The sequence below is a fragment of the Salvelinus fontinalis genome, unplaced genomic scaffold (assembly GCF_029448725.1).
Source record: "Salvelinus fontinalis isolate EN_2023a unplaced genomic scaffold, ASM2944872v1 scaffold_0071, whole genome shotgun sequence".
NCBI classification, from domain to species: Eukaryota; Metazoa; Chordata; class Actinopteri; order Salmoniformes; family Salmonidae; genus Salvelinus; species Salvelinus fontinalis.
The window spans coordinates 159,222-184,968 of record NW_026600280.1 but is presented as its reverse complement, the minus strand read 5'-3'; the positions used below and the strand labels follow the sequence as shown (position 1 = coordinate 184,968).

The window sequence follows — 25,747 nt, the reverse complement described above, 5'->3', positions numbered from 1 at the left end:
TAAAAGTAGAAGTTCAAATTGTTTGGGAACAGACCTGGATAGTATAACAGAACTCTGCAGGCAGTCTTTGCAGTAGATTGCAACACCGCCCCCTTTGGCCGTTCTATCTTGTCTGAAAATATTGTAATTGGGGATAAAAATGTCTGAATTTTTGGTGGTCTTTCTAAGCCAGGATTCAGACACGGCTAAAACATCCGGGTTGGTAGAGTGTGCTAAAGCAGTGAACAAAACAAACTTAGGGAGGAGGCTCCTAATGTTAACATGCATGAAGCCAAGGCTATTACGGTTACGGAAGTCATCAAAAGAGAGCGCCTGGGGAATAGGAGTGGAGCCAGGTACTGCAGGGCCTGGATTCACCTCTACATCACCAGAGGAACAGAGGAGAAGTAGGATAATGGTACGGCTAAAAGCTATGAGAATTGGTCGCCTAGAGCTACCAGAGCAGAGAGTAAAAGGAAGTTTCTGGGGGCGATAAAATAGTTTAAAGGAATAATGTACAGACAAAGGTATGGTAGGATGTGAATACAGTGGAGGTAAACCTAGGTATTGAGTGATGATGAGAGAGATCTTGTCTCTAGAAACATCATTGAAACCAGGTGATGTCATCGCATATGTGGGTGGTGGAACTGCAGGGTTGGATATGGTATAGAGAGCAGGGCTAGAATCTCTACAGTGAAATAAGCCAATAAACACTAACCAGAACAGCAATGGACAAGGCATATTTACATTAAGGAGAGGCAAGCTTAATCGAGTGATAAATAAGGGTCCAGTGAGTAGAGGTTGGTTGGGGTCGTGGCGATCCAGACAGCTGGCCGGGTATATGGCTATCGGTAGCAGCATAGGATGGAGGTCTGTTTGTAGATACCTTGTGCGTTTCCGTCGGTAGGTTCCGTGTAGTGGGGTTTTGTTCAGATAGCAGCCGATAAGACAGCTAACGATTAGCGGGCCTCAGATGAGCGTTCAGGTAACGCCGGGACGGAGGTGCCGGTTGGATAAATCCCTCGGGCAGATAACGTCGGCAGTCAGTCGTGAAGGCCCGGTGGGGTTCCGTATCTGCAGCAGCAACAAAGAAGCGGGTCCGGATGGTGATGGAACTCCTCAGCTGGCTAGCTCCAGCATGATTTGAGTTAGCTCCGGGGTCGACGTAAGCCAATAGTCACACGGTATGCAGCTAGCTAGCTGCGAAATCAAGGTGCAAGTGTCCAGAGGCTGCGGTTGGAATCCGGGGAAACTGAGAGAAAAAAAGTCCCGGAATGCTCCGGTCCGAGTCGCGTTGCACAAAAGTGCCGGTAGATTATCGAGCTAGAGGAATAGCTGATGACCGCAAAACGTGGGCAGCTGAAACACCAACGCTAGCCAGCAAACCGGCTAATTTCGGGGCAGCTACAGATTAGCTTCTGGCTAGCTATCGGAGTAGCTTCTGGATTAGCTTTCAGGCTAGCTTCTGAATTAGCCCCTGGCTATCTTCCACGATGGATTTTCAGATTGAGGTAAATAGTACTTCATGTAATTGGTGAAGCGGGTTGCAGGAAAGCTTTTGCAGGAAAGCTTTTGTAGTTGAGTTCTTGGATAATAAAATAAATAAAAGATATGTGAAGAAAAGGTGTAAATATATATATATACAGGACACGACACGACAACACGGAAAAATACGTCTGAACTGCTAAGCCACCTTGGTATGATCGTGATGCCAAAGAATGGGACATGTAGCTGATGAGTGAAAAGATGTGCCAAGTGTGGTGGGGAACATGATTACGGTAAATGTTGGAGCAATGTGACGGTTAAGTGTTGCAATTGTGTGGAGGACACAGAGCAGCATTTGGTGGATGCCAGGTGCAGAGAGATGCTCAGAGATATAGAATCCCTCATGATGTATCATATGCAGAGGCTGTAAGACAGACTGGTGGAACTACAGTGCAGACTGATGGAGCTTCTATGGTTGGTCCCGTAGTAAGAGGACCTACTGTCAGACTGATGGAGCTTCCATGATTGGTCCCGTAGTAAGAGACAAGGTTATTCAGGAAAATAGTACATAGTGCTGCCTGAAACATACTGCAACCTTGTGCTAAATGGTTTTTGAGTCATTTATGCATTTATGTGAATTTAGGAAATCTACTATAGGTTAAGTGCTCTTATGTTGTGCAATTTAAAATGTGTACTTTGTGTCTAATGTGAATGAATGTTTTATCAAGGATTAGCTACCTGATCTACTGAAATGAGATAATTGAACAAGAAAAGAGAGAAAAATATTTTTACAGCATAAAGTGCCAGAACTGTCAAGAAAATAACTTTTGTGTCCGTTTGTCTTTATTACTACAGGCCGACTCAGATTAAGTCTGAGGCCGGTAACATCAACAGTGAGGACAAACCCAGCCTGCCTCTCTCCTTCCACACTTAGTCCAAACCTACAGTCACTGGGTACTGATTGTGACAGTGGAGCCCAGTTTGCACTGCAGGATCCAGAGATGGCATCAGTGAAGCTGGAAGACTGCAGTCAAACACTGGAGCTGAATGTCATCATTAAAGATGAAGAAGAGGAGGAGAAGATTAGGACAACTGTTATTCATGGTAAGCGCTGGTTCTATCTATAAGTTATCTTCATAAATTAGACCTCCATAAGTTATGACCAGTCTATTGCTAGGTTGAATTCTGTAATTCTGACATCACACATCCCTGAGCAACTCAAGACTTCACAGCGAAGCAAAACATTAAAAAAAAACTTGTAACGCCTGCCTTTGCCCACACATTGTCTCAAGAACGTTGAAAATGTTTAATACCGTCAATCACCAAGTTAGGCATAACTCATTTCAAAATAGGCCATAGCATCATCACTGTCAATATTGAATTATAATTTGTTTGCTGCACAGAATATCAGATCTCAACAATGATTGGAGAAGTGATGAACATAACCAATAGACTACCACATCCTGATGATTTATATCTGATACATATATATTTAATATTTTATATATTAAGTTGTAGAAACATCTCAAGGATGATCAATGGAAACAGGAAGCACCTGAGCTCAATTCAAAAGTTTGGGGTCACTTAACACCAGTCTCAACGTCAACAGTGAAGAGGTGACTCCGGGATGCTGGCCTTCTAGGCAGAGTTGCAAAGGCCAGTTTTATTGCTTCTTTAATGAGCACCACAGTTTTCAGCTGTACTAACATAAATTCAAAAGGGTTTTCTAATGATCAAATTAGCCTTTTAAAATGATAAACTTGGATTAGCTAACACAACATGCCATTGGATCACAGGAGTGATGGTTGCTGATAATGGGCCTCTGTACGCCTATGTAGATATTCCATAAAATATCTGCCGTTTCCAGCTACAATAGTCATTTACAACATTAACAATGTCTTCACTGTATTTCTGATCCATTTGATGTTATTTTAATGGACAAACAATGTGCTTCTTTCAAAACAAGGACATTTCTAAGTTACCCCAAACGTTTGAACAGTAGTGTATATTTAATATGTTTTATATATCAAGTTGTAGAAACATCTCAAGGATGATCAATGGAAACAGGATGCATCTGAACTCAATTTTGAGTCTCTTGTTTTTTTTTTAACTTGTTTTCGCTTTGTCATTATGGGGTATTGTGTGTAGATTGCTGAGGATATTTTTTTATTTAATTTTAGAATAAGGCTGTAACATAACAAAATGTGGAAATAGTCAAGGGGTCTGAATTCTTTCCGAGGGCACTGTCAGACCCCTTCCCATTTTTCCCGTTTTGGTACGTTACAGCCTTATTCTAAAATTGATTACATGTTTTTCCTCGTCAATCTACACACAATACCCCATAATGACAAAGACAAAACAGGTTTTTAGAAATTCTTGCAAATGTAAAATAAATAAAAAATGATAAGAATTGCTTATTTACGTAAGTTTCCAGACCCTTTTGCTATGAGATGATTCTTGAGATGTTTCTACAACTTGGAGTCCACCTGTGGTAAAATCAATTGATTGGATATGATTTGGACAGGCACACACCTGTCTATGTAAGGTCCCACAGTTGACAGTGCATGTCAGAGTTAAAACCAAGTCATGAGGTGGAAGGATTTGTCCGTAGAGCTCCGTGACAGGATTGTGTCGGCACAGACAGATCTGGGCACCGGTACCAAAAACATTTCTGCAGCATTAAAGGTCCCCAAGAACACAGAGGCCTCCATCATTCTACAATGGAAGAAGTTTTGAACCACCAAGACTCTTCCTAGAGCTGGCCACCCGGCCAAACTGAGCAATCGGGGGAGATGGGCCTTGGTCAGGGATGTAACCAAGAACCCGATGGTCACTCTGACAGAGCTCCAAAGTTCCTCTATGGAGATGAGAGAATCTTCCAGAAGGAAAACCATCTCTGCAGGTCTCCACTAATCATGACTTTATGGTAGAGTGCCCAGACGGAAGCCACTGCCTAGTAAAAGGCACATGACAGTCTGCTTGGAATTTGTCAAAAGGCACCTAAATGACTCTGACCATGAGAAACAAGATTCTCTGGTCTGATGAAACCAAGATTGAACTCTTTGGCCTGAATGCCAAGCGCCATGCCTGGAGCAAACCTGGCACCATCCCTACGGTTAAGGGTGGTGGTGGCAGCAGCATGCTGTGGGGATGTTTTTGAGCGGCAGGGACTCGGTGACTTGTCAGGATCAAGGGACAGATGAACGTAGCAAAGTATAGAAAGATCCTTGATGAAAACCTACTTAAGGTTCACCTTACAACAGGACAATGACCCTAAGCACACAGCCAATACAAAATAGGAGTGGCTTCGATACAAGTCTCTGAATGTCATTGAGTGGCGCAGCCAGAGCCCGGGCTTGAACCCGATCAAACATCTCTGGAGAGACCTGGAAATAGCTTTGCAGAGACACTCCCCATCCAGTCTGGCAGAGCTTGAGAGGATCTGCAGAGAAGAATGGGAGAAACTCCCCAAAAACAAGTGTTTCAAGCTTGTAGCTTCATACCCAAAAAGACTCAAAGGTGCTTCAACTAACTATTGTGTAAAGGGTCTGAATACTTATGTAAATGTCATATTTCAGTCATTATGGTGTATTGTGATGCCATTATGGGGTATTGTTTGTAGATTGATGAGAATATATATATTTTTTAATTTAACCAGCGCAAACTGGCTTTAACCAGAATAGTAAGAGGAGTGGGAGGCCCCGGTACAATAGTCATTTACAACATTAACAATGTCTACACTGTATTTCTGATCAATTTGACATTATTTGAATGGACAAAAAATTTGCTTTTCTTTCAAAAACAAGGACATTTGTAAGTGACCCCAATCTTTAGAATTTATTCATTTATTTCACCACTAGTGGTAGTGTATTTATTTTTTTAACCTTTTTTTAACTTTCTTAGCATACTGGTTATTGTCCGGAATTTCGGATGACTGACGTGCCCAAAGTAAACTGCCCAAAAGCTAGGAGATGTATATTTTATTTTATTTATTTTACCAGGAAAGTTGACTGAGAACACGTTCTCATTTGCAGCAACGACCTGGGGAATAGTTACAGGGGAGAGGAGGGGGATGAATGAGCCAATTGTAACCTGGGGATTATTAGGTGACCATGATGGTTTGAGGGCCAGATTGGGAATTTAGCCAGGACACCGGGGTTAACACCCCTACTCTTACGATAAGTGCCATGGGATCTTTAATGACCTCAGAGAGTCAGGACACCCGTTTAACGTCCCATCCGAAAGACGGCACCCTACACAGGGCAGTGTCCCCAATCACTGCCCTGGGGCATTGGGATATTTTTTTTAGACCAGAGGAAAGAGTGCCTCCTACTGGCCCTCCAACACCACTTCCAGCAGCATCTGGTCTCCCATCCAGGGACTGACCAGGACCAACCCTGCTTAGCTTCAGAAGCAAGCCAGCAGTGGTATGCAGGGTGGTATGCTGCTGGCATACCACCCTGCATATACTTGACATATACTTGATACATATACTTGATAGCATTGGATAGAAAACACTCTGAAGTTTCTAAAACTGTTAAAATAATGTCTGAGTATAACAGAACTGATATGGCAGGTGAAAACCTGAGGAAAATCCATCCGGAATGTTTATTTTGAGGTCACAGGTTTTTTCATTGCTTGCCTATGGAATATACAAATAGATAGGACCCAGATTGCAGTTCCTATGGCTTCCACTAGATATCACCAGGCTTTAGAATGGGTTTCAGGTATTTGTAGTTTTTCCAAGGTGTCCCCCATTAGAAAAGTAGTCATGTTGCGTGCATCAACGACAGTGCGCTCTTCATTATTTATCTTCGCTATTAAACACACTATTCTCCGTCTAAATATTATTGTTTATTTAGATATTAGAATACCCGAGGATTAATTGGAAACATCGTTTGATTTTCACTTGTTGGATTGGTTTGTGTGCATGTTGAATGAGTGAATTACTGAATCAAGCGCGCCATCTAAACTGACATTTTTGGGATATAATGAAGGACTTTATCGAACAAAATGACCATTCATTGTGTAGCTGGGACCCTTGGGATTGCAATCAGAGGAAGATATTCAAAGGTAAGTGATTTATTTAATTGCTGTCTGTGATTTTGTGACACCTGTGCTGGTTGAAAAAGTATTTTGACGTGGGGCGCTGTCCTCAGATAATCGCATGGTATGCTTTCTCCGTAAAGCCTTTTTCAAATCTGACAATGCAGTTGGATTAACAAGAAGCTTTTAAATGATGTAAGACACTTGTATTTTCATGAATGTTTAATATTACGATTTTTGTATTTGAATTTTGCGCTCTGCAATTTCACCGGATGTTGTCGTAGGTGTCCCGCTAGCGTTTGGACATGCGCCCAAACAGGTTAACTAGGCAAGTCAGTTAAGAACAAATTCTTATTTTCAATGACGGCCTAGGAACAGTGGGTTAACTGCCTTATTCAGGGGCAAAACGACAGATTTTTACCTTGTCAGCTCGGGGATTTGATCTTGCAACCTTTCGGTTGCTCTAGCCACTAGGCTACCTGTCACCCGATATGACCAGAAGAGGAATGGTCACCGCTCTGAGCCTGGTTCCTCTCTACGTTTCTTCCTAGGTTCCTGCTTTCTAGAGAGTTTGTGGCCACTGCTTCTACATCTGCATTGCTTGCTCTTTGTGGATTTTAGGCTGGGTTTCTGTTCAGCACTTTGTGACAACTACGGATGTAAAAAGTGCTTCATAAACTACATTTGATTGACATGTATATCACACCAACTGACTGGTTCTTCTGATTTTCACACAGGATACCATGTTGAGACATTCTCTACATCCAGAGAGCAACAGCAGGAAGATCACAGAGCTAAGAGGTCTCACCACTGCCCATATTGTGGGAAGATTTTCCCATTTCTATCAAAGCTAAAAATACACCTAAGAAAACACACAGGAGAGAAACCTTATTCCTGCTCTGACTGTGTGGCGAGTTTCTCTCAACGTTACGACTTAAAAGCACATGAACGTATACATACAGGGGAGAAGCCTTACGTCTGCTCTGACTGTGGAAAACGTTTTAAAACATCAAATGAGCTAAAATCTCATCAGAGAACACACACAGGAGAGAAGCCTTACGTCTGCCCTGACTGTGGAACTAGTTTCTCTCACCTTTCCACCTTAAAAACACATGAACGTATACATACAGGAGAGAAGCCTTACTGCTGCTCTGACTGTGGAAAACGTTTTCAAACATACGCTCAGCTAAAAGGTCATCAGAGAACACACACAGGAGAGAAGCCTTACGTCTGCCCTGACTGTGGGGTGAGTTTCTCTCTTCTGGGCACCTTAAAAAAACACCAACGTATACACACAGGAGAGAAGCCTTACGTCTGCTCTGACTGTGGAAAATGTTTTAAAACATTATTTGAGCTAAAATCTCATCAGAGAACACACACAGGAGAGAAGCCTTACGTCTGCCCTGACTGTGGAACTAGTTTCTCTCACCTTTCCAACTTAAAAACACATGAACGTATACACACAGGAGAGAAGCCTTTCTTCTGCTCTGACTGTGGAACTAGTTTCTCTCACCTTTCCAACTTAAAATCACATGAACGTATACATACAGGAGATAAGCCATACTCCTGCTCTGACTGTGGAAAATGCTTCAGAACATCAACTGTGCTAACAGTTCATCAGAGAACAGACACAGGAGAGAAGCCTTATTCCTGCTCTGACTGTGGAAAATGTTTTAAAACATCAAATAAGCTTAACGTTCATCAGAGAACACACACAGGAGAGAAGCCTTACGTCTGCTCTGACTGTGGAACTAGTTTCTCTCAACTTTCCAACTTAAAATCACATGAACGTATACATACAGGGGAGAAGCCATACTCCTGCTCTGACTGTGGAAAATGTTTTAAAACATCAAAAGAGCTAAAAGTTCATCAGAGAACACACACAGGAGAGAAGCCTTACGTCTGTTCTGACTGTGGAACTAGTTTCTCTCAACTTTCCAACTTAAAATCACATGAACGTATACATACAGGAGATAAGCCATACTCCTGCTCTGACTGTGGAAAATGCTTCAAAACATCAACTGTGCTAACAGTTCATCAGAGAACACACACAGGAGAGAAGCCTTATTCCTGCTCTGTGGAAGGGTGGGCGTGTAACTCAAACTTCTAGCCAAAGGCTGCTGTGTTTAGAATCTCATCAAGGAGGACTTTAGCATTTTAGCAACTTTGCAACTACTTACTACTTTTTAGCTATTACTTAGCATGTTAGCTTAGCATGTTAGCTTAGCATGTAACTACTTAGTATGTTAGCTAACCTTTCCCCTAAAACCATTTAACCCCTCACCCAGCTAACGTTAGCAACAACAAATTGGAATTCGTTACATATCATACATATTACAAGTCCGTAACATATTGTATGAATAGCAATGCGTAAAATAACATAAAAATTGTAATTTGTAACATACGATACGTCCTACAAGTCGTATTATACTTAACAACAATCTAAACGCAACAATTTCAAAGATTTACAGTTCGTATAAGGATATCAGTCATTTTAAATAAATGAGTCCCTAATCTATGGATTTCACATGACTGGGCAGGGGCTCAGCCATGGGTGGGACTTGGGAGGGCATAGACTCACTTGGGAGCCAGGCCCATCCAATCAGCATGAGTTTTTCCCCAACAAATGTCTTGATTACAGACAGAAATACTACTCAGCACCCTCCCTGACAATCCTGCAGGTGAAGAGGTCCTGGGCTGCCGTGGTTACATGTGATCTGCAGTTGTGAGGCCGGTTGGATGTACTGCCAAATTCTCTAGAGGTGACTTATGGTAGAGATATAAATATTGAATTCTTTCCTGCAGTCATCATGACAATTGCACATTCCCTGAATTTGAGACATCTGTGACATTGTGTTGTGTGGCCTTTTATTGTCCCCCAGCACAAGGTGCACCGGTGTAATGATAATGCTGTTTTATCAGCATCTTAATATGCCACACCTGTCAGGTGGATGGATTATCTTGACAAAGGCTGAAATGCTCATTAACAGGGATATAAACAAAGTTGTGCACAACATTTGAGAGACATTGGCTTTTTGTGCATATGGAACATTGCTGGAATGTTTCATTTCATCTCATGAAAACAACACTTTACATGTTTAGTTTATATTTTCATTAAGTTTATATTGGTAGGCCAATGTAATGTAACCTAACATACTAAATGGAGTGGCACGGATGTTCATATAATACGTTTTGCTCTGAGACCAGGTTGTCCCTCTGCAGTGTTCTGTGGGAATGAGCTAGTAGACACTTCTTTAAAAAAAACAAGAACTTTTGAACCTTTATTTAACTAGGTAAGTCTGTTAAGAACAAATTCTTATTTACAATGATGGCCTAGTGGCCTTGTTCAGATGCAGAATAACAGATTTAACAGATTTTTACCTTGTCAGCTCGGGGATTCGATCTAGCAACCTTTTGGTTACTGGCCCAACGCTCTAACCACTAGGCTACCTTCTGCCCCTAACATTTATCAGATGGAGATGGTGTGATGATCAGTTTTCACCATTAGTTTGGGGGGGATTGTTTTACAACTTTATTTAATGATACACAGTTTATGAAATGAATACATGTGTTTATTAATTATCTTTAAAACTAGATGAGTTATTTTAGTTACTGATCATGAATGTGTTTGGATAACTGCATTGAAGCAAACTTTATTGATCTGCCAATGAAAAATAAAGTTACATGAACCTCTTCATCTCTTTAGTATTCAGTTCTTCATATTAGATCTGACAGTATGAATGGTTCTTATGGTTGTATTCAGTTCTTCATATTAGATCTGACAGTATGAATGGTTCTTATGGGCTGAGTGCCGGGAGTGTTTTTGTATGACTACAGTCAGAAGTTCTCTCTGACCCTGTGATGTCACCAGCACATTAAGTACATTCATCTTAAGATAGCCAGGTGAGACAACCACACATCACAGTAAATACATTTCTCCTCAATTAGTCAGTGTCACATTATTAGTATTATTAGTATTTTGGGGGGATATTCTTTTATAGACGTATGGTTTCAGACCTTTTCGGACAGATGGGCAGGGACTCTGCTGTCCTAGCATCAGAGGGAAGCTGGTGCCAGGACAGAGAAGTGCTTTGACTGGGCTGAGAGGGAGCTTGACCTCCTGTAGCAGTGGGACGGCCATGAGACCAGAGGTGGCAGAACTGAGTGCTCAGGTTGGGATACAGGGTTTGAGCATAGCCTGAAGGTAGAGATGGGGCAGTTCCTCTTGCTGCACCATAAGTAAACACCATTGTCTTGTAGTGGATGTGAGCTTTGACTGGAAGCCAGTGGAATGTACGGAGGCGCAGGGTGACATGGGGGAACTTGGGAAGGTTAAACACCCAGATGGACTGCAGTGTTCTAGATAAGTTCAGTGGCGACCCATCATTCAGGGCAGGTGGGCCATCTGTTTTGAGCCCCACAGTTTTAGCGAGAAAAAAGAAAAAAAACAACATATATATAATTGAGTTGTTAATTAAGCCGTATACAAACATGGTCTCTTTTTGTTTTCTTGAGTAAGGCAGCTCCAAAATGCAGGTCTTTCAGCCGAGCTCATTGCCTTCTGTGGAGGTGGGGCAAGCCAGCAGAAAATAAGGAGCGTTGTGCCGTGATTGGCTCAGTGTTCTGTCATTCATGGGGACAATACGTCACTGCCAAGTCTAAGGGTAGAACTTGAAAATTCAAGCCCCTTGGGTGCTGCCATAGGAAGTGCCCATCCAAGAAGGCTCAAGGTCATTGTTCACAGATAAAATAACATCAAATCATGTGATATCTACAGTCGCTTTGATTGGACTGATCATGTCAACATCTTACTTTCAAAATCTGAGCTAGCAGTCATCATCATGAATCAAGTTGACAATCTACTGGCAAATCCTTTTTAATCTTTGTCATATGAAGAGAAATAATGAGAAATTATAGATAAAACGTATCGGTGCTCATCGGCCATTGGACAAACATTACACAACAAGTTGGAAATGGCAAATTCAACAATGAGTGGTTTGGAAGGAATCAGTGGCTAACTGCAAGCATTGCAAAGCAATCATTAGCCTGCTATTCATTGGAGTGGCTCTGTGGTCTCAAGTCTAAGATTAAGGGGCTCTTTTCCTAGTTTAAAATTGTAAACATTCAACATTGGCCGTGCTGGCAATGAAGTTTGATTTGTGCCGCCCTCAGAACAACTTAACGCGGTACTGCAACATCTGACTTGAGTGAGTTCAAGACAACTGGGAACTTGGGGGGGAAAACAATCCACGACTGGGAATATACGTTTTAAACTTTCATCCAACTCGGATTTGTAAATTGGGAACTCGGGCCTCTTTCTACAGCTACGACCTGAAGATCACGGACGTCATCATGATTCCATCTTTTTCCCTTCGAGTTCCCAGTTTTGAAAGCACTATAAATCCAGAGAATGCCAGACTTTGATGACAAAGTTTGATGACAAAATATGCCCATGAAGGACTGCCGTGCCACCTTCCTGTTCAAGTGAGCACAGCATAACAAGGTGAGTCCAAAAATGTCTTGTCTGCTCCTGCATAAATGATGTAACATGCCAGGGAGATATGTATACTGTAGCTAAGAAAGTAATACTAAGTGTATGTTGTGTAGTAAAATGTTAGTAGACCATGTGCCTCACCCTAATCATTTGGTCTATTTTCACCTCTTCATTTTGTCTCCTGTTCTGACTTGGTGGTTCACATGTAGCCCATAACCTGTTTTAGAGAAATGTAATCATTGAATATTGTAAGGGTTTTAATTGTCTGCTTATATGCCCCTTTATTTATCCTACGGTTCTGACTTGGCGTACAGGGAGAACACTGTAAGAACGGCCAATGTTCTGAATTTTGTCGCTGTGCATTTCAAAAGTGCTGAACAAATAGTTATATTGACTACGTCCGTCCTATTTCGCTCATGAATGTCTTAATCGAAATTAGGTTTTGCCTCCTATCCGCTTGTCGTCCCCTTATGCCATAGTTTGCACATCTCAATTGTCAGTAGAAACCACATTTGTTTAATCAAGTCAGCCATGTTTTTTTAGAAGACAGTAAATGAGGCTGAATGAACTGTTTCGTTGCCAGACAAGGCTCCGCTGATAGCCAGGTGTAGCAGTGGTAAGTTGTTTGGACTATGCTTTTCGGTCAGCTTTATGTAACAGTTTGTGGGCACCCTTTCTCACGTTATAGTGCAATTAATGTATTTTTTAGGAATGTGTTGTGTATTGGCTTTGCTGGCATGCATCCCACTTTTTAATTTAATCATTTAATTAGGCAAGTCAGTTAAAAAAACAATTATTATTTACAATGACTGCCAAACCCAGACGATGCTGGGCCAATTGTGCGCTTCCCTATGGCACTCCCAATCACGGTCGGATGTGATTTAGCCTGGATTCGTACCAGGGACTGTAGTGATGCCTCTTGCACTGAGATGCAGTGCCTTAGACCCCTGCGCCACTCCGGAGCCCTTAAGTTTTGCGCCCAACGTGGGGTAGGAGTTTGACGACACAAGCGGGGAGCCCAGCCAACAGAGATTTGAGAAATGTTTTGGTACCCTTCTCCATATCTGTGCCTCGCCACAAACCTGTCTCGAAGCTCAAAGGACAATTTCTTCGACCTCATTGCTTGGATTTTGCTCTGACATGCACTGTCAACTGTGGGACCTTATATAGACAGGTGCGTTCCTTTTCCAAACATGTCCAATCATTTGAATTTACCACATGTGGACTCCAGTCAAGTAGAAACATCTCAAGGATGATCAATGGAAACAGGATGCACTTGAGCTCAATTTGGAGTCTCAGAGCAAAGGGTCTGAATACTTACCAAATAAGGTATAGATTTGCTAAAATTTCTAAAAACCTGTTTTCGGTTTATCATTATGGGCTATTGTGTTTATATTGACGAGGGAAAAAATGCATTTAATCAATTTTCGAATAAGGCTGTAACGTAACAAAATGTGGAAAAAGTCAAGGGCTCTTATATAATGCCCTGTATATGCTTCAAACAGATGTAAGGTTCTGAAGTGGTAAACACAATGACATAATGGAAAATGCATGTCTCTCTGTATTAGTATTACCAACATTAAAACACCTACAGTGGGGAGAACAAATATTTGTAACACTGCCGATTTTGCAGGTTTTCCTACTGTAACGGCAGTCTATCTCTTCCTCCTCTTCGGACGAGGAGAGGCGAGAAGGATCGGAGGACCAAAATGCAGAGTGGTAAGTTTCCATGATTTTAATATCCACGAAAACAAGATACAATACAAAATAACAAAAGAACTAACCGTAACAGTCCCGTGTGGCACAAACACTGACACAGGAAACAAACACCCACAAACCAAACGTGAAACCCAGGCTGCCTAAGTATGATTCTCAATCAGGGACAACGATTGACAGCTGCCTCTGATTGAGAATCATACCAGGCCGAACACAAAACCCCAACATAGAAAAACACACATAGACAACCCACCCCAACTCACGCCCTGACCATACTAAATAAATACAAAAAAAGGGATATAAGGTCAAGAACGTGACACCAACTTACAAAGCATGTAGAGGTCTGTCATTTTTATCATAGGTACACTTCAACTGTGAGAGACGGAATCTAAAACAAAAATCCAGAAAATCACATTGTATGTTTTTTAAGTAATTAATTTGCATTTCTACCTCCATGCTTAATAAAATTCAATTTCTTAAGTAACCATCTGTCTTAGGTAAGTTTTTCTGGTTACATATCACACTATTTTGAGAGTCCCTGATTTATATTTACTATGTTACATCTAGTCTATGAGACGAGGCTGCACCTTGACCCACATTATAAACACGCAGATCAAGAGGTGTGTTTTCCCTTCAGCATCTGCATGTGGCATAAGCTCACCCACCTCACAGCATGAATCTAAAATAGTTAACTTTGGCTGTGAGTGATGGGAAAAAATCAGACTTTAAGGCAATTACTTGAATAATTCAAAGGATGTTTTATTTACAAACTTGATAACTAAATTGTCTTTTTTTTTTTTATTGACTTCGCTATGGGGCCATCAATGGGAATTGGGCCGTGCTTCAGCTGAACTGCAGTACGGAAAATGCCCTCTGAGCACAGTGGAAAGCATGCTTATAGACTGGAAGCCTGGCCCCTTGATCCGAGAAGGGTGTAATTGCAGACCGCAATTAGGGGCGTTCTCTGATATCGGGTGTTTCATGATATCAAGTTTACACCAATTGATGCTCCCCATTGGTCCGTGGCCGTTTCGTTTGCGTTGGAACAAAACTTGTTGACAGATGTAGCATTGTAGCTAAGTCTAACCCTTTTCCTAACCTTAATCTCAGTCTCCTAACCGCCATGTTAGTTATCAAAACCTGCATGGTAAACAAACCCCTAACCCTCACCCTTTTCCTAAGCTTAACCTCAGACTCCAACCTGCCAAGCTAATTCACCTAACTGCCACTTTAATTATCCTAACCTGCTATGTATGCTATGTGCCTACTTCAATACAAAATAAACTCCATCAGTTTCATAACACCGGATCTGACCAATGGCATTTATCAATTTTTCTTATATCAGGGAACATCCACATCAAGAAACTGTACAGTAGTTCTCCTACTTGGAGGCCCGGGAAATAGTTGAAAGAGCGATTGGTGCTGAGGAAGCTATGGCAGTGGATGGCCAGCAACCTGTTGAGATTCATAATGTCGTTTACCGGTTGAAGGAAACCGATTGTAGGTGAATTGTACGTGCGGCTGAAAGGTTTCTGGGAGTTCAGGAATTAACATTGGAAGCATTGCAGGCAGTGGTGGAAAAAATACCCAATTGTATTATTTGAGTAAAAGTAAAGGTACTTGAGTCCTTTCCTATCAAGGTAAAAGTAAAAGCCACCCAGTAAAATACTACTTGAGTAAAAGTCAAAAAATATATAGTCAAACATATACATAATTATCAAAAGTAAATGTAATTGCTAAAATATACTTAAGTATCAAAAGTAAAAGTACATATCATTTCAAATTCATTATATTAAGCAAACCAGACAGCACGATTTTATTGTAGTTTAAATGTAAGGGGCACACTCCAACACTCAGGGTGCGTTTCTAAATTCGCTCTTGCTATATACTCCGATTTCAGAGCACTGGTCTGAGGCTGCCAGATGGAAGAATAATTGATGACAAACGAACGCTCAACACCCCTTGACAACGGCCGGTGTCAGTAAACTTCGGCAAAAAAAGCGTAATGAAATTGTTGCCTGTAGCACAGTTAAAGTCACCAATGCTTTGGATAACATGAACACAGCCTAACCAGCTCTGCTAAGGCGAGTAAAATGGTCAGAGTTCTCTCATTTGTACTGGAAGTAGCTAGCAAGCTAGCCAATGTTAACCAGTTAGCTTGGATGCTTGACTGCCGTTGTGAGGTCAGAACGCTTCAATCAACCCTACTCCTCCGCCAGAGCGTCCAGTGTGGCTCTGAACGCTCAGAGAGCGATATGAACTGACAATCTGACAACGCTCTGAATTTACGAACGCCCAAGCGCACTCTGGCACTCCAGATTAAATTTAAGATCACACTCATCATTTACAAACAAAGCATTTGTGTTTAGTGAGTCCGCCAGATCAAATGCAGTAGGGATGCGTGAATTGAACAATTTTCCTGTCCTGCTAATCATTCAACATCTAACGAGTGCTTTTGGGTGTCAGAGAAAATGTATGGAGTAGAAAGTACATTATTTTCTTTAGGAATGTAGTGGAGTAAAACTAGAAGTTGTCGAAAATATCAAAAGTAAAGTACATTTACCCCCAAAAACTACTTACGTAGTACTTAAAATATTTGTACTTAAGTACTTTACACCACTGATTGCAGTGAATACTGACTGAAGATGTTCCTCCCTACGAGGCCCATGAGACTGTGTAGGGATATGAATTGAAGAGAACTGTGACTGAAGGAGTGGGATGTTTTTATTTTTGTATTTTGTTTTGATGTCGTTGCTTCTGCAATGAACATGTATTTATTTCTACAGTTTACTAACCGTACAGTAGGTGGCGGTAGACACGTTATATTTGTGTAAATGTCAGTATACCAGAGAAGAAGAGGACGATGTTGCACTGTCGTAATGGGGAACAGGAAGTTCCGGGTAGAAAACGACAGAACTGTGTTATGTTGATAGTGGTTGTGTCCGTTTCAACTGTATTATTGTAGGTATGTAATAGCACGTTTAAAGTTTCTAATGTCAAAAGAATATATAATATGATATGTAACAAATTCGTCAAGGTATTATCACGTTTGGTAATCTTTTTAATTGTATGTGTTATTTTGGGGTCTAACCGAGTGAGTGAAGAACGTGATTAAAAACGATTTTACAAGTCACTTAGGTAGACTTTGGGTTTGTCTGAGTGTATGTACCTAATTTCGTCAAAGTAATTTCATAAAGATTCCACTTATTTGAGTTCGTTTTTACATGTTCTTGGATTTGTGTAACATGTTGTTTATGAGCTGGTAAATAGCCTCGTCCGAACCATCCTGATCTCGCGAGTTTACATACACTGTTTCGTGAATGTAAGCTCGCGAAATCAGGATGGTTCGGAAGTCAAATGGCGGCGTCAACGGTTTCGGTCGTCTCTCTAGGCGTTTGCTCGTGGTGAAATGGCGACACGAGGCTGTGTGATGGAGTGTCAAAATAGAGGGAAGCTAACTGAAGATATCCTTCACCATTTGGAGAGTGAGGCCAACTGCATGGAATGGCGTCGATTAATGCGGATGAATCGGAGCACTTATCAAACTCATTCCATGGAGGACCAATTTTCTGCGGGTTTTCGCTCCACCCTTGTACTTGATTAATTAATGTCACTAATTAGTAAGGAACTCCCCTCATCTGATTGTCTAGGTTTTAATTGAAAGGAAAAAAATAAAACCCGCGGAGAATCGGTCCTCAATGGAATGAGTTTGACACTCCTGAAACAATGGAAATGGAGAGTTTGAGAAGCAACAGCTGTGCTGGAATGCGATCAATGTGGGGGACAGTTGTGATGATATGGAGCGGGAGGATGAGGGCCTAGTGGTCTGTAGTGAAAAAACATAGGAAGAACAGAGATAATGATACTGGAAGCAGTGGTGCATGTAGTATAGAAACTCTAAAGAGGCCCAAGTTAGGGAGCTAGAGTAATAATGTGTCACAGTGGAAAGTTGGGATGGTGTTTGAGGAGACAACAGGGCCTCATTTACACCCTATCTGATTAACCAAGGCCATAAAAAGAGAGATGAAATTAAGATGGTAGATTGTTAATATCATGTGCTAGTCAGGTTCAGCAAGGGAAGATTCTTCAATTGGAAAATCATAATGGGACGAAGCTCAGAAGCCATGACCCTGGAGCTTATGCTAAATTGAAGGGAGTAATCTCTGAGGTCCCAATATCTATGTCCATGGATGATATTGTTAAAGAACATGTGGAGACAGTGGTTGAAGCCTAAAGGTTGATCAGTAGGAAAGAGGGTTAAAGAAGTGAAAGCTTATCAGTGCTGTTGAGGTTTGAGAAGGTTTTGTCTGGAAAAGTACAGAATAGGATTCCTTAGCTTCAATATCAGATTTTGACCCAGCCTCATCAATCAACCAATCAAATGTATTTATAAAGCCCTTCTTACATCAGCTGATGTCACAAAGTGCTTTACAGAAACCCAGCCTGAAACCCCAAACCGCAAGCAAGCAGGTGTAGAAGGACAGTGGCTAGGGAAACCTCCCTAAAAAGGCCAGAACCTAGGAAGAAACCTTGAGAGGAACCAGGCTATGAGGGGTGGCCAGACCTCTTCTGGCTGGAGATTATAACAGAAAATGGCCAAGATGTTCAAATGTTCATAGATGACAAGCAGTGTCAAATAATAATAATCACAGTGGTTGTCGAGGGTGCAACAGGTCAGCACCTCAGGAGTAAATGTCAGTTGGCTTTTCATAGCCGATCATTCAGAGTATCTCTACCGCTCCTGCTGTCTAGAGAGTTGAAAACAGCACGTCTTGTAAACTGCAGCAGAGTTGTTGGGGGTAACAGATGTTACTGTCGGTATGGTTTTTGATAAGCTGGATAACCTGGGGGTGGATTGTCTCAGCATGATATAGACACCAATGTTTGCAAACACAGAAAGGGATCTATTGATACAGTTTATTGGGGGTGTGGGAGGGTTTTTGGGGAAGGGGAGTGTGTGTAAGAAGTTAATAAGGATTTCTTGGTTTATTTTCTTAGTACAGAATTAGACAGACATGGACCTTAAACGTTTGTTTGCGGACCACCATGATACCATAGGACACAGGTGTCGAACTCATTCCACGGAGGGCCGAGTGTCTGCGGGTTTTCGCTCCTCCCTTGTACTTGATTGATGAATTAACATCACTAATTAGTTAGGAACTCCCCACACCTGGTTGTCTAGGGCTTTATTGAAAGGAAAAACCAAAAACCTGCAGACACTAGGCCCTCCGTGGAATGAGTTTGACACCCCTGCCATAGGAGGTCTGCATCAACGAACTTCAGTGCAGGTAGTTCCTCATCAGAGAGAGAAGATTTCAGTTGCTCTACAGTTTTGAAGCTGAATGTAATGATTATCAGTTCTTTACATGTGTACTAATATTCAGACACATTCAGTTGTTTCTATATTTATCTATAATTCAGGGTTTTCACACGGGCTTAAAGTAAATAAATATTAGTACTTAAGTCCTTGAATTTGACTTGCCACTGTACGATCCCTGATAATTCTTACTATGGTGTGAATGGGAAATACAATTATTTTTTTGTGAGTGAAATAATACAGTGAAGACAAGGTTATTCATAAAATGTTTACGTAGTACTGCCTACAACATTCTGCAACCTTGTGCTAAATGGTTTTTGAGTCATTTATGCATTTATGTGAATTTAGGAAATCTACTATACATTAAGTGCTCTTATGTTATGCAATTTAAAATGTGTACTTTTTGTCTAATGTGAATGAATGTTTTATCAAGGATTAGCTACCTGATCTACTGAAATGAGATAATTGAACAAGAAAAAATAGATTTTTTTTTTACAGAGTAAAGTGCCAGAACTGTCAAGGAAATAACTTTTGTGTCCGTTTGTCTTTATTACTACAGGCTGACTCAGATTAAGTCTGAGGCCGGTAACATCAACAGTGAGGACAAACCCAGCCTGCCATTCTCCTTCCACACTGAGTAGAAACCTACAGTCACTGGGTCCTGATTGTGACAGTGGAGCCCAGTTTGCACTGCAGGATCCAGAGATGGCATCAGTGAAGCTGGAGGACTGCAGTCAAACACTGGAGCTGAATGTCAACATTAAAGATGAAGAAGAAGAGGAGGAGAAGATTAGAACAACTGTTAGTCATGGTAAGAGCAGGTTCTCTCTATAAGTTATCTTCATAAATTAGACCTCCATAAGTTATGACCCAGTCTATTGCTAGGTTGATTTCTGTAATTCTGACATCACACATCCCTGAAAACCTCAAGACTTCACAGCGAAGCAAAATATTTAAAAACTTGTAACGCCTGCTTTTGCCCACACATTGTCTGAAGATCACCAAGTTAGGCATACCTCATTTCAAAATAGGCCATGGCATCATCACTGTCAATATTGAATTATAATTCTTTGCGTTTTACCAGTGAAATTACCAAGCTGTGTCTGCATGCCAATCGTTTGATCTCAATCAATTTCATGGGAATATGCATTTAAATCGTCTTGAATTACTGTTTGGTTAGCAAATTAGAGCAGATGGTGTTAAATTATATAGACTTCCTGTATTTTGTTTTAATCAAAGCACATTCTGCCTAATTGTTGAGTTTGAGACGATTCAGCAAACCATTCTAAAATCTTGTAAGAAATGAGGTGTTGTTTTTGTTGTAACAGTAATGTTATGCTATAATATTTGGTTATGTGGACTACTAATTAATCAGTAGGTGATCGTCCAAGACATTGATCTACCTTTACTAAACAAACACCATTGTGGCGGCTCATCGCTCTTGCAGCACTACACCCCTGCAGTCTGCTGCACCGAACTAGTGATTGATGCTCACCTAGCCTACTCTTTTGTCTCGCGCAACATTTGGTGATGCAGAAACGAGAGAACATGTTTGGCTGATTTTATGAAAATCTGGGAATATTTGGCCAAGGAAACATTTCTGGTTGGTCTCAAGGAATGTCACACAGGGAGACTTTTTAAAACAGGATTGAGTGAAGTAGCAGCTAATGCTCATGGAGAGCCTTATTATTATTAACCTTTATTTAACTAGGCAAGTCAGTTAATACCAAATTATTATGTACAATGACGGCCTACACCGGCCAAACCCGGACGACACTTGGCCAATTGTGCGCCGCCCTATGGGACTCCCAATCACGGCCAGTTGTGATACAGCCTGGAATCTAACCAGGGTGTCTGTAGTGACGCCTCTAGCACTGAGATGCAGTGCCTTAGACCGCTGCGCCACTCGGGAGCTCATAAGTTTGATGAAATTCCATTAACTTTCTGTCTAATCGGGCTATTTACTTCCTTTTGTAGCTCTTCACCAGCTTCTTGTATGTTTATTGTACATAAATATAAACACAACATGCAACAATTTCAAAGATTTTTCTGAGTTACAGTTCATATAAGGGGCGGCAGGTAGCCTGGTGGTTAGAGCGTTGGGCCAGTAACCGATAGGTTGCTGGATCGAATCCCTGAGCTGACAAGGTAAAAATCTGTCGTTCTGCCCCTGAACAATACAGTTAACCCACTGTTACCCGGAAGGCCGTCATTGTTAGTAAGAATTGTTCTTAACTGACTTGCCTAGTTAAATAAAGGTTAAATGTAATAAAAAATATATATATATATTGAAATGAATTAGGCCCTAACCTGTAGGTTTCACATGACTGGGCAGGGGTGCAGCCATGGGTGGGCCTTGGAAGGCATAGGCCCACCCACTTGGCAGCCAGACCCACCTCAGGTCCTGGGCTGACGTTATTACACGTGTCTACGATTGTGAGGCCAGTTGGACGTACTGCCAAATACTCTAATACGACGTTGGAGGCAGCTTATGGTAGAGGAATTAACCTCTCTAGGATATGTGGGACGCTAGTGTCCCAACTGGCCAACATCTAGTGAAAATGCAGAGCGCCAAATTCAAATAAATTACTATAAAAATTAAACTTTCATGAAATCACACATGCAATACACCAAATTAAAGCTACACTTGTTGTGAGTCCAGCCAATGTGTCAGATTTCAAAAAGGCTTTACGGCGAAAGAAAACGATGCTATTATATGAGGATAGCACCCCAGCAAACAAACACAGACCATCATATTTCAGCCCTCCAGGCGCGACACAAAACGCAGAAATAAAGATATAATTCATGCCTTACTTTTGACGAGCGTCTTCTGTTGGCACTCCAATATGTCCCATAAACATCACAAATGGTCCTTTTGTTCGATTAATTCCGTTGATATATATCCAAAATGTCCATTTATTTGGCGCGATTGATCCAGAGAAACACCGGTTCCAACTCGTGCAACATGACTACAAAAGTTACCTGTAAGCTTTGTCCAAACATTTCAAACTATTTTCCTAATACAACTTTAGGTATTTTTTTACGTAAATAATCGATACAATTTAAGACGGGATATACTGTGTTCAATACCGGAGGAAAACAATGTGTAGCGAGCTTTCAGGTTAAGCTCCTCTAACAAAGATTACACTTCCCTCTAGCCTCATTCTGAACAGTGCTACTTCTTCATTTCTCAAAGGAAAAATCTCAACCAATTTCTAAAGACTGTTGACATCCAGTGGAAGCGATGGGAACTGCAAGAAAGTTGCTTAGAAATCTGGATTCCCAATGAAAATCATTAAAAAGAGAGTGACCTCAAAAATGAAAATTCTGAATGGTTTGTCTTTGGAGTTTTGTTTGCCAAATCAGTTCTGTTATACTCACAGACATGATTCAAACAGTTTTAGAAACTTCAGAGTGTTTCCTGTCCAAATCCACTAATGATATGCATATCTTAGCTTCTGGGCTTGAGTAGCAGGCAGTTTAATTTGGGCACACTTTTCATCCAAAATTCCGAATGCTGCCCCCTAACCTACAGAAGTTAACATTCAATTCCCTGGAAACATCTCTGGTCGACATTCCTGCAGTCAGCATGCCAATTGCACGCTCCCTCAAAACTTGAGACATCTGTGGCGTTGTGTTGTGTCACAAAACTGTACATTTTAAAGTGTCCTTTTATTGTACCCAGCACAAGGTGCGACTGTGTAATGATTATGCCGTTTAATCAGCTTCTTGATATGCCACACCTGTCATGTGGATGGATTATCTTGGCAAAGGAGAAATGCTCACTAACAGGGATTTAAACATATTTGTGCACACAATTTGAGAGAAATAAGCTTTTTGTGTGTAGGAACATTTCTGAGATTTTGTTTATATCAGCTCATGAAACATGGGACCAACGCTTTACATATTGCGTTTATATATTTTTTCCAGTGTAGTTATGCATTACTGTTCTCTCTCTCTGACTGGAATGTAGCCTGAAAAAGATTTGAGAAATATGACAGAGGCCTACGTCTCGTTTTGGCCTGCACAGAATATCAGATCTCAACAACGATTGGAGAAGTGTTGAACATAACCAGTAGACTACCACATCCTGATGATTTATATCTCATACATATATATTTAATATTTTATATATCAAGTTGTAGAAACATCTCAAGGATGATCAATGGAAACAGGATGCACCTGAGCTCAATTCAAAAGTTTGGGGTCACTTAACACCAGTCTCAACGTCAACAGTGAAGAGGCGACTCCGGGATGCTGGCCTTCTTGGCAGAGTTGCAAAGGCCAGTTTTATTGCTTCTTTAATGAGCACCACAGTTTTCAGCTGTACTAACATGAATTCAAAAGGGTTTTCTAATGATCAATTAGCCTTTTAAAATTATAAACTTGGATTAGCTAACACAACATGCCATTGGATCACAGGAGTGATGGTTGCTGATAATGGGCCTCTGTACGCCTATGTAGATATTCCATAAAATATCTGCCGTTTCCAGCTACAATAGTCATTTACAACAATAACAATGTCTTGACTGTATTTCTAATCAATTTGATGTTATTTTAATGGACAAACAATGTGCTTTTCTTTCAAAACAAGGACATTTCTAAGTGACCCCAAACATTTGAACAGTAGTGGATATTTAATATTTTATATATCAAGTTGTAGAAACATCTCAAGGATGATCAATGGAAACAGGATGCATCTGAACTCAATTTTGAGTCTCTTGTTTTAAAAAAATAATTAATTTGCAAAATTTTCTAAACTTGTTTTAGCTTTGTCATTATGGGGTATTGTTTGTAGATTGCTGATGATATTTTTGTATCTAATTTTAGAATAAGGCTGTAACATAACAAAATGTGGAAAAAGTCAAGGGGTCTGAATACTTTCCGAGGGCACTGTCAGACCCCTTCCCATTTTTCCCGTTTTGATACGTTACAGCCTTATTCTAAAATTGATCACATGTTTTTCCTCGTCAATCTACACACAATACCCCATAATGACAAAGCCAAAACAGGTTTTTAGAAATTCTTGCAAATGTAAAAAAAAAATAATAATGATAAGGATTGCTTATTTAAGTAAGTTTTCCCAGACCTTTTGCTATGAGATGATCCTTGAGATGTTTCTACAACATGGAGTCCACCTGTGATAAATTCAATTGATTGGACATGATTTGGACAGGCACACACCTGTCTATGTAAGGTCCCACAGTTGACAGTGCATGTCAGAGTAAAAAACCAAGTCATGAGGTCGAAGGATTTGTCCGTAGAGCTCCGTGACAGGATTGTATCGGCACAGATCTGGGGACCGGTACCAAAACATTTCTGCAGCATTAAAGGTCCCCAAGAACACAGAGGCCTCCATCATCCTTCAATGGAAGAAGTTTGGAACCACCAAGCCTCTTCCTAGAGCTGGCCACCCGGCCAAACTGAGCAATCGGGGGAGAAGGGCCTTGGTCAGGGAGGTGGCCAAGAACCCGATGGTCACTCTGACAGAGCTCCAGAGTTCCTCTATGGAACTCTTCCTCTATGTAGAGTGCCCAGACGGAAGCCACTGCTCAGTATAAGGCACATGACAGTCCACTTGGAGTTCGTCAAAAGGCACCTAAATGACTCTGACCATGAGAAACAAGATTCTCTGGTCTGATGAAACCAAGATTGAACTCTTTGGCCTGAATGCTAAGCGTCATGTCTGGAGCAAACCTGGCACCATCCCTACGGTGAAGGATGGTGGTGGCAGCAGCTTGCTGTGGGGATGTTTTTCAGCGGCAGGGACTGGGTGACTAGTCAGGATCAAGGGACAGATGAGCGTAGCAAAGTATAGAGAGATCCTTGATGAAAACCTACTTAAGGTTCACCTTCCAACAGGACAATGACCCTAAGCACACAGCCAATACAACGTAGGAGTGGCTTCGGTACAAGTCTCTGAATGTCATTGAGTGGCGCAGCCAGAGCCCGGACTTGAACCCGATCAAACATCTCTGGAGAGACCTGGAAATAGCTTTGCAGAGACGCTCCCCATCCAATCTGGCAGAGCTTGAGAGGATCTGCAGAGAAGAATGGGAGAAACTCCCCAAATCATTACATTACATTTAAGTCATTTAGCAGACGCTCTTATCCAGAGCGACTTACAAATTGGTGCATTCACCTTATGACATCCAGTGGAACAGCCACTTTACAACAGTGCATCTAAATCTTTTAAGGGGGGGGGGGGGGGGTCAGAAGGATTACTTTATCCTATCCTAGGTATTCCTTAGAGGTGGGGTTTCAGGTGTCTCCGGAAGGTGGTGATTGACTCCGCTGTCCTGGCGTCGTGAGGGAGTTTGTTCCACCATTGGGGGGCCAGAGCAGCGAACAGTTTTGACTGGGCTGAGCGGGAACTGTACTTCCTCAGTGGTAGGGAGGCGAGCAGGCCAGAGGTGGATGAACGCAGTGCCCTTGTTTGGGTGTAGGGCCTGATCAGAGCCTGGAGGTACTGAGGTGCCGTTCCCCTCACAGCTCCGTAGGCAAGCACCATGGTCTTGTAGCGGATGCGAGCTTCAACTGGAAGCCAGTGGAGAGAGCGGAGGAGCGGGGTGACGTGAGAGAACTTGGGAAGGTTGAACACCAGACGGGCTGCGGCGTTCTGGATGAGTTGTAGGGGTTTAATGGCACAGGCAGGGAGCCCAGCCAACAGCGAGTTGCAGTAATCCAGACGGGAGATGACAAGTACCTGG

General features: G+C 41.5%; 4 protein-coding genes across 8 annotated transcripts in view; 3 read left to right on the top strand and 1 right to left on the bottom strand.

Annotated features, from left to right (window-relative positions):
• LOC129842855 (gastrula zinc finger protein XlCGF17.1-like) overlaps positions 1 to 10,204 on the top strand; it is a 47,619-nt gene extending 37,415 nt beyond the window's left edge. Inside the window, exon 4 of the transcript XR_008757697.1 lies at positions 9,273 to 10,204. The gene's annotated coding sequence lies outside the window, so the exon portion shown is untranslated. The remainder of the gene's footprint in view (positions 1 to 9,272) is intronic.
• LOC129842845 (zinc finger protein OZF-like) overlaps positions 1 to 10,204 on the top strand; it is a 32,893-nt gene extending 22,689 nt beyond the window's left edge. The window contains exon 3 of the mRNA XM_055911522.1: positions 7,248 to 10,204. Coding sequence (XP_055767497.1) covers positions 7,248 to 8,620 — 1,373 coding nt within the window. The 3' untranslated portion in view covers positions 8,621 to 10,204. The remainder of the gene's footprint in view (positions 1 to 7,247) is intronic.
• Positions 1 to 25,747, bottom strand: part of LOC129842851 (zinc finger protein 664-like) — a 295,528-nt gene that overhangs the window by 215,270 nt on the left and 54,511 nt on the right. The window lies entirely within an intron of this gene.
• LOC129842850 (zinc finger protein OZF-like) overlaps positions 2,481 to 25,747 on the top strand; it is a 59,642-nt gene continuing 36,375 nt past the window's right edge. The window contains exons 1-3 of one of the 4 annotated variants that reach the window (XM_055911533.1): positions 2,481 to 2,568; positions 13,638 to 13,723; positions 19,597 to 19,848. In XM_055911533.1, coding sequence (XP_055767508.1) covers positions 19,743 to 19,848 — 106 coding nt within the window. In that variant the 5' untranslated portion in view covers positions 2,481 to 2,568; positions 13,638 to 13,723; positions 19,597 to 19,742. Of the gene's footprint in view, positions 2,569 to 13,637; positions 13,724 to 15,597; positions 17,206 to 19,596; positions 19,849 to 25,747 lie in introns of those variants that run through there. The other 3 variants (XM_055911530.1, XM_055911529.1, XM_055911535.1) reach the window with 3 other exon arrangements.